Source organism: Sinocyclocheilus anshuiensis, unplaced genomic scaffold (genome assembly GCF_001515605.1).
Source record: "Sinocyclocheilus anshuiensis isolate Anshui unplaced genomic scaffold, SAMN03320099.WGS_v1.1 scaffold3274, whole genome shotgun sequence".
Lineage (NCBI taxonomy): Eukaryota > Metazoa > Chordata > Actinopteri > Cypriniformes > Cyprinidae > Sinocyclocheilus > Sinocyclocheilus anshuiensis.
Window position 1 is genome coordinate 297,655 of NW_015537940.1, and position 9,270 is coordinate 306,924.

The 9,270-nt window shown below is 39.0% G+C and overlaps 2 protein-coding genes across 3 annotated transcripts in view; one reads left to right on the forward strand and one right to left on the reverse strand.

Moving 5' to 3' along the window:
• Positions 1-2,873, forward strand: part of LOC107663319 (cathepsin S-like) — a 12,160-nt gene extending 9,287 nt beyond the window's left edge. For both annotated transcript variants that reach the window (XM_016453528.1, XM_016453536.1), the window contains exons 2-8: positions 249-374; positions 650-772; positions 1,179-1,331; positions 1,606-1,830; positions 2,022-2,187; positions 2,318-2,420; positions 2,587-2,873. In XM_016453528.1, the coding sequence (XP_016309014.1) occupies positions 249-374; positions 650-772; positions 1,179-1,331; positions 1,606-1,830; positions 2,022-2,187; positions 2,318-2,420; positions 2,587-2,686 (996 nt within the window). In that variant the 3' untranslated portion in view covers positions 2,687-2,873. The remainder of the gene's footprint in view (positions 1-248; positions 375-649; positions 773-1,178; positions 1,332-1,605; positions 1,831-2,021; positions 2,188-2,317; positions 2,421-2,586) is intronic.
• Positions 2,874-5,278: 2,405 nt separating this feature from the next.
• LOC107663311 (hepatocyte nuclear factor 6-like) overlaps positions 5,279-9,270 on the reverse strand; it is a 7,437-nt gene continuing 3,445 nt past the window's right edge. Inside the window, exon 3 of the mRNA XM_016453515.1 lies at positions 5,279-6,361. Within this exon, the coding sequence (XP_016309001.1) occupies positions 6,051-6,361 (311 nt within the window). The 3' untranslated portion in view covers positions 5,279-6,050. The remainder of the gene's footprint in view (positions 6,362-9,270) is intronic.

Sequence of the window (9,270 nt, forward strand, 5' to 3'; positions counted from 1 at the left end):
GTGGAGCATCTATAATATATATATATATATATATATATAGTTTATATTAGTATATATTATTATTATTATTATTATTATATTATATTAGTATATATTAGTTTTCTCATTCTCTGAAATAATTTCTGAATATTGTGGATGATATCTGACATTTAGATATCAACATAATTCAATGAGAATATATTATCAGATAAAATATTGATGTTTGAATGCATGTCAGTAACTATTATGGGCCGTTTTGCTCTTGTCAGGCCATGATGCTTGGGAGCTTGCTGTTTGCCGTGTGTTGTAGCGCAGCACTGGCCCATTTTAACACAAATCTAGACCAGCACTGGGAGTTGTGGAAGAAGACGCATAACAAGTTTTACTCCAATAAGGTGAGAATATGAATTTCACAAGCATCTGTATAATCCAAAAGCTGATCTTTTACCTACTTCTAGCACATCTAGAATTTTGTTTTTAGTCACATGTTTACTTAGGAATACAAAGACTTCCTTGTTTCTTGTCAAACTGGTAAAACTTGTTTCATGTGCTTATTTGTTAAAGAAATCATTTGTATTTATATCAAACTTAAATAGTTTGACCAGTGATGTCAATAGTTTCATATATTGCTGTATTAAACTGTGGAATTGTCTGTTGTTTATATTGGCAGGATGAGGAACTGGGCATGAGGGAGTTGTGGGAGAGAAACCTTGAGCTTATCACCATTCACAACCTGGAGGCCTCCATGGGCCTGCATTCATATGACCTGGGCATGAACCATATGGGTGATATGGTGAGAACATGAGTCCAGTGTCCCTTTTTTGCCCTTTCCACTGCATTTCTTTGTCTGTGATTTTTGTATTAATGTATTGTATTTTGTATTAATTAATAACTCCTGGCATGCAATACTTAATTTCCTTGTTTCTATTTTTAGCATGAAGTTACTGTGAAATTTAAAGGGAGGGAATAGCATGCATCATTGTCTCTTTTATTTTATTGTTTTTTTTTATTTTATTTTTGCAATGCATTTTTTTCATCCATTTTATTTTCTTCACAAAAGTTTGTAGATGTTTAAGTTAAAATAATATCTAGAAATTATACAGCCATAAAGTTATACATTTTGCCAGACACAGGCTATATCAGATGACAATTTCATCATCTAAAACTCAGATTTTCCTATTTGTTTTGTTGATTCACAGACAACAGAGGAGATCCTGCAAACGTTAGCCACGATTCGTGTCCCTCCTGGCTTTAAGAGGCAAGCACCAGAATTTGTGGGCTCATCTGGAGCTGCTGTCCCAGACTCTCTGGACTGGAGAGAGAAGGGATATGTCTCCGGTGTGAAGAATCAGGTATGATTATACCATATATTTTGAGAGAACACACACACACACAAAAAACTATTTTCTAATTTATATTTGTGTCTGTAGAGCTTTTTATTTCACAGGACAGCTCTTTTTGTTTCTTTTGATAGACCTGAGACAAAAGCAATTTTAAGAATTTCAGGTTCACATTATTATAATATTTCTATTATATGTAGCTTGAAGGCAAAAAAGTGCAAATATTCCACAGTTCTTGTGTTTCCTGTTTCAGTAGTTTTATCATGTTTCTCTCTTTTTCTGTCAGGGTGCTTGTGGTTCATGTTGGGCATTCAGCTCCGTTGGGGCTCTTGAAGGTCAGCTGATGAAGACCACAGGAAAGCTGGTTGATCTCAGTCCTCAGAATCTGGTGGACTGTTCCTCCAGTTACGGCAACAAAGGCTGCAGTGGTGGTTTGATGAGTTCTGCCTTCCAGTATGTTATTGATAATGGTGGAATAGACTCGGTGTCATCTTACCCTTATGAAGGAGTGGTAAGTTGTTTGTGAGGGTCCATGTGAAGGAGAGACAAGTGATAATTACAAAAACATGGTAGAAACATTCCATATTAGAAATTAAACTGCAAGATGTTAGCAATACGTATGCTGACATTTTAGCACATTTTTAAAACGCTTCGATCCATTATCATTATGAATATAATCTAATAAATAAATGTGCCCTACAGCAAAAGCAGTGCAGATACAATCCATCCCAGCGTGCAGCAAACTGCACCAAGTACTATTTCGTCCATCAGGGAGATGAGGAGGCCCTGAAACAGGCTGTTGCTAACATCGGGCCCATTTCAGTGGCCATTGATGCCACCCGTCCTCAGTTTATCCTGTACCGCAGTGGTGAGTATTTCTTTCTCGTCACATTTCAGTCAGACTGATTACCAAGTTTTCTGGTTGAAAAATGAAGGTCAAAATAATTTTTTTTTTTTCGTTGACAACTATTATAATGTTATCTCACATCTGTCCACAGGAGTTTACAATGATCCATCTTGCAGCAAAATCATAAACCATGCAGTGCTGGCTGTGGGATACGGTGCGATTGCTGGACAGGACTTTTGGCTGGTGAAAAACAGGTACAATCAGAACAATTGTGACATTTTGTGATCATGAACTGACTGGGTCTAATTTTGTTTTTTGGAATGTACCCACTCAAATTCCTGTAAAAACAAAACTGCTATTTCAAACAAAACACTGAGATGAATAAATACATATGCTAATTGTTATCTTTTGCTTTAACAGTTGGGGTACCGGATTTGGAGATGGTGGCTACATCCGTATGGCCAGAAACCAGAACAACATGTGTGGCATTGCCTCATATGCCCTCTATCCTGTTATGTAACTGAAACCATGTTGAAATCTATGAATATAGATAAGAAATAAGAAATTTATTATTTTATAATCTAATTTCTTAGCTGTAAATGCGTGTTCTAGATACTGTTTCCCCCCCCCATTTTTCCCTCCAATGTCTTTAAAAAAAAATCCATGTATTTTAAGAATGTCTTACAATATAAATATTACATTTTAAATCTTTATATATTTTTTTGTCTTGTCAAGTTTTTAAAGGAAAATAGCTTTCACTCTGTTCAGTATGTTTACAAATGACTTTTTTTTTTATTCAGTGCAACATCACAACAAACAGTTTCACATGAGGTATTAAAGGATTTTTCAAGATCAGCACACAATGTCCAGTTATGATTGACATTTAGATTGCTGTGATTTTTACACCTTTGGTTGATTAGCCACATTCATAAGGTAACACAAGGGAGAGAATGACATAAATGACACAGATGTTCACACCAGCAGAAAGAGATCGTAGATGAGTGATAGGTAAAAGAAAAAAGAAAACACTTGCTACCTTTTCAGTCTGCTTATCTGAACCGTTAAGAAATGGAGCTCCAGATGCCAAAAATGCCTTGAGAGAATGAATTCTGTCAGCCTATGTTGTGATCCAACAATCAAGTTAGCTAAAATCATATTTTTATTTGGGTGATTCATGACACAGCTAGAACATAATTGCATCATATTTGTAGAGACAAACATAGGCTATTTAACATTTATTTTGGTCTCTATCCTCACTTTTACAAGGTAACACTATTTTGGTTCTTTTTTTTTTTTTCTTGTTGGAGGGATAAGCAATCATAAGATCAGCAAGACCCCTCTCTTGCTCCGATTGTCATTCCCATTTTGGTCTTTATACTGATAAATGTTCTTCAATCGCTCTCTCTCTCTCTCTCTCTCTCTCTCTCTCTCTCTCTCACACACACACACACACACACACACTCACTCACTCACTCAGAAAAACAAGGTTCTCTCTGCCTGCAGGTATAGGGCTGGGATTTAGTTGTGTTCACGGATTGATTCCAGCACATTTGGCTATAAAAACTTAGCAACGCACAGACGCTCCCTGAATGGATGGGATCTTTGGTACAGTTATATCAGCTACACGACACATCACACACAGTTGAGGTAGATGGAATTAGAGCTGTCGGGTAGAACAAAAATGGCCAAACGGGTTCCCCTCAGTGGGACGGCGAAATGGAAATATCACTTCAGATTTACACACTGTAGTACCTCTTTCAAATATATCTGAAGAGGATAAACACTACGAGAATATGGCGTGATTTATGCTCCTCTCAGTAAGCGGTAGGACAAAATGTCCACTAGGAGGCGCCAAATACTAAATTACGTTAGACGCGTCTGCCATGACCTGCTAAACGTGATCTTCGGGACACTACAAGTCGTCAAGTGATCTCTAACCATCTACCGCGGTAAGTTTGCAAATTATTATAACCTAAATCATTACATCTCTACAAAAAAAGCGAGGACCGGCTAACCCCCAGTGCTGCAACAGGGTGACCTGGAGAGTTGAGACGCACACACGCTGACACACTTTGCCCCTCGCGCAGCACGCTTACAATTGTCGCTCATTAAACTTTAATTCACATCCCCAAACTACCATTCACCACCCCTCCCCTCCCCTCCCTTTCCTTTCCTTACCGTGATTCGGTAATGCTGCTAGCCTCTGATCTGCCACCCCTCCCCGTGAATGCCCTAAGCCCATGGGTCCAACCCAGTGCCGAGCGCCGGCCCCAGCCGCTGAGAGAACAGATAAAAAGGGCCTCTTTGAAGTCGGCAAAAGTCGATGGCCTCTTTCATGGGCCCTCTTTCAAGTGTGTGCTGTGAAGGGGCCTCACTACATGCCCTGCAAATGTTAAACACAGTGGAACGAAAAAGAGCATTGAAAAAGGGACGATCTCTCCCTCGACGGCCCACCCCAAGAGACCATGCCACAGCACGTACAATCATCGTACAGTAAATGAGGACTGCAGTGAGGAGATCACAGTTCAACAGCCCAAATATAGAATCATCTCGACTTCATAGCCACTTGTGTGCTGTTTTACATCACGCTGAGTCTCGATTTGTTCGGTCAGGCTGTGGCCTAAAGGGTCTAGACATGCAGCACATGTGAACGATGAACATGGATGGGTACGCTAGCTTGGCTATCGAAATATCTAACACAGCGTTCAGGAGATGAGAAACGTGGGACATTCAGGAAGGACAAATATTCATCTTTGGTATTGGAACTCCTATCAGAGATTGGGTCATTTTTCCACACACAAACAACACTCAGTGAAATAAATACTGATGGTAACTAGCAAATAAATAAAATAAATAGGCCTAGCTAGAAGATTGGAAATAAATACATAAATAATTATAAATACACAAAGTGGTTGTTCATGTTCAATTCAAGCTTTTTGTAGCCTAAGTATTTTTCATCGGGGTCTTCAAGACTTTGAGCTTTTTCCAGTATGAACAGCCATCGGCCAGATTGTGTGCTTGAAATTTTTACAAAAAAAAAAAAGATTTCTCCATCCTCAGTGTGACATCTAAGAAATCATTTGAAATCAGATGGAAATTATGCAAGAGGAGAGAGCGTCCTGGATTCCTCTTTTCAGCCATTCTGTCAGCAGAAACTCTCCAACAAGTTAAATGTCTGTTGCAAAAAGAGACACAGCTGTTTTTGTCTCGAGTTCCTCCTCATATTGTCTGAGAGGATGCGACTCCAGTCCTGTGCTGAGACTGTAGTTGTCCCACAGCAGATGCCTTTTTTGACAGTGAGGTCTGGCTTTTTGTAACAAAGGCATATAAAAAGAAAACAAGCTCTCTAAAAATGTTCATATTTTGGTTTCAGCTTCTTTATCCAGTAGTTTTTCCCTTTAAAAGAATCTCTGAAAGATTTGTTTGCATCCTCCTTTGTTTCTTTGGTCATTAATTTTCTGTTTGTTGCAAAATCATCTCTCTCTCTCGAGAACCCTAAAAATATAATTTTGACTCTGACTTTCTGTCTGTCATGATCAACAAAGAAAACCCAGAAACATTTGCACTGATTTTAGATGCTGTAACGAATTACAAAATTAATAGATTCAACATCTATTCAGTACCTTTTCATAACCCTCAATATGTTGATTTGTGAATGATTTCACAAGCCCTGGTGTGTTGGGCTCATCCTTTGCGATTAAAGCTAAAACAATCAGTGCTAAAACTACAATCAAATCCTGTCTCATCTAGACATTGCGAACATCAGACTTAATCTTTGGTTTCATATGCTGTTGATTTGTATACACCCTTGATTAAAAATCTCAAACTCTAGGAGCTACAGGTAAACCTGTGCTGTGGAGAGCATAAAACGGCTAATTTTCCCATCATGCCGTGGAGCAGGTCACAGCTGGAGATGCAGTGCTGGACCCTGATGAGCCGGTGGAGGATGGGCGGCCCTCTTCGGTCCAGCGGTTGTGGTTTCTGCGGCGAGCGTTCATGAAGAAGTTGCTTACGGTGGAAAGCTCAAGGCCAAGCTGCTGAGAGATGGTGATCTGCAGGTCTTTGGTCGGTCGGTGGTTCTCTCTGAAAATGGCCATGAGAGTACGACGCTGCAGGTCTGTGAAGACTAACCGGGTGCGCTTGGGCCCCTGGTTGCGCTCTAGCTTGGATTGCTCCTGCTCCTTACGCTTACAAGCTGAAAAAGAGACCGACAGAGAAAATAAACATTAGTCTACAAATAAGACCTGAAAATCTTAATTGGTCTTTCCATTATTATTATTAGCAGTTTATCTTTGTTATCTCTACACTTTGTTAATTGCAGAAAACATAAATAGTGTTTCGTAAAGGTCTATTCAGTGTAGATCTTAACATGTGACTTGCATCTTTAACAATAATATAATTTAAAAACTGTAAACAGCAGAAAACAAAGAAAGATGCGCAAATAATGGTTGAAGCGTTATCAAGGAAATTATGGTCAAAGGCTAAAGTAATCTCCAATATTTAAGATCTAACATTTCAAAATGTTGAAAATATTAAATCTGAATGGCAACTAGGTATAATAATTAAGTCCTTCACTGTTGTAGAAAAATATGCTAACAATCAGGAAATTACAGTCACAAGCTAAAAAAGATTTCAAATTTTAAAGATCTCAACATTTAAAATGTTAAACATTTGCATCTGAAGTGCATCTAGTTTGAGAGATGATAAGTCATTTGCTATTGTAGAAGACCTTCGCTGTTGTAGAAAAATATGCAACAGATCAGGAAATTACAGTCGAAAGCTAAAAAAAGACCTCAAATTTTAAAAATCTTTAAAATAGAAAACACTGTATGTAAAATAAAACTGAGCAGTCCTGTGCAGTAGAAAAAGATGCAAAAGATCAGTTCGAGCAAATGTTGTCAATACTCTGCATTTATGTTTCACAATAATTATCATATAACGTTATTAAAGTTATATAATATACGGCTTAATTAACTACCGCACTGGCTGTAGACCAGACTATTGCCTGAAAACCAGAGAGAGTCTCTATCAGACAACTGCCAACTTGATAGATAGATAAATGTACTTTATTGATTCCTGAGTGGAAATTCAGGATAAGGGAGATTAAGTGATAAAGAGAAAGACTGTAAACGTGCTGAACAATAATGATCTATATCAAATACAACAGATGATGAACAAACCAGAAGAAACAAAACATTCAGAAAGTCTGTTGTCCTCAAAATGCATGTTTCAGTTCAACTCCCGATTCTCTCGATTGGCCCCACTGGTTTTCGCCAATACAACGGAGACCATTAACTAAATGCTTCCTGATGTTGTAATCATGTGTAAAAGGTAGGAATTACCATGCTATAAATTCTGCGCTCCGCACCTCACTCCCAGACATAAACATCCCCCCATAGAGTTCTTATGATCGTGGGAGCAGGCCCTAATCATGATGTATACCACTTGTCTCATGTAGCTGAAACGTGATCGAAAGCCTTTTTCATAAACCACCCCCACCCACCAATTGCCTATCACCCCCCTCTCCCCCCGAAGCCATACTCCCTGCCTTCTCCACCCCCTGCTGATTTTTTTTCGGCCAGGGGCTGATAGAAATTATTGATTAAATCTGTGCTGCTCAGACTCCCCGACCTATAGAGGAGCTTTAACCCCTTTAGTGCTGGATGAAAGGGGGGCTTCGGCGTGCCAAACCACATTTATTGTCAATCTCTGCAGGGCGGCAGAGATCTAAACTTAACTATGCAATTTTTATAATAAATAGTTTGGGGCTGAAAATGTAAAAGTAAGAGCATCAGTGAAAAAGCCTCTGCTATTTAAACTGATTATATTTCTCTGATTCCTTAAGACAAGAGCTTTAGGCTTTAGTGCTTGTGTGTGAAATCCCAATGCTGTCCGAATGCTGAGCTTTAGAGTAATGATCTCTACCCTGCCCTGCGACTGAATTTCTCTCTGTTCATCTCTCTCCCAATCAAAGCTCACACAGAACACATCCACACAAAAGACCTGAGGAAAAACTGAGTGAGAGAAAGAGAGAAACGATTCAGGATATGTAGGAAAACCAGGATACGAATTTTAGGTCAATAAATGTAGCCTATAAAATATTAAAATATGCATTTATTGACCCTGTTTGCAGTATGCATGATACTGGGTAAAAAATAAAAGTGTAAGGGAAAAAAAGTGCTGATGGATTTTAAAAGGATGGGTATTTGTTGTATAAATGCTTGTTAAAAATCACTGCATTAAGCTGAATCATCATTAAATGTGTCGGTAAGTTGAACTCCTGCTGTCTCCGAGAGAGGATGCGTGTAGCTGCATGCATTCTAATGTTTGCTCACGCCGTCTTATTCACAGGAGGTGTGTGCTGGAGCCTTCTGCGTTGCTTTCCCAAGGAAATCAATACTAGCTAGTAATTAAACAAAGGGCATGGTGAGAAAAGTCAACACTCATGGAAAGTGGGTTATATAGGGAAATACAGTGGTGTCCACTTATCCTTTTGTGCACAGAAGCTGTGAAAAAAAGCCTTAAGAAAAATCAATCAGATGGTGATTGGCCAACAGAAAGTTCACAGTCGATATCAATTAAAATGTATGAAAAATATTTAAACTAATAATCCAAGCCTAAATTATGCATTATGCATATCCAAAAAAAAAAAACCCCTATCGCTTGGACATTTTTTTGTCACAAAAAACGGGGCTTATGTTATCACAGCACCACTCGCCATCCTAAATGAACATTTACTGCCGATCAAAATTTCCACAATGGCATGTTTAGCGACCACCACGGAAAATAACAGCAGGACATGGTACCACTCAGGCCAACGGGGCATTGATTGATTCCATGTATTTCGTTGCATGGAACACCCCTACGACTGAGGGCACAGTGGTCACCAATCAATATCTGTAGTGGTAATGCAAGCAGAATAATTCATTCTGAAGCGTATTTCATGCTTAGGTGATTGATCGCTTGGGATTCGGAAAGATTTTAGGAGAATCTGCGTGTTTGTGTTTGTCTCCCACCCCACAATCCTCAGTGGCTGCTGCAGCATGCCAGCCGACATTTTGAAAACCGCCCCATCCCTGCATCGCCACCCCCACCCCCCACCCC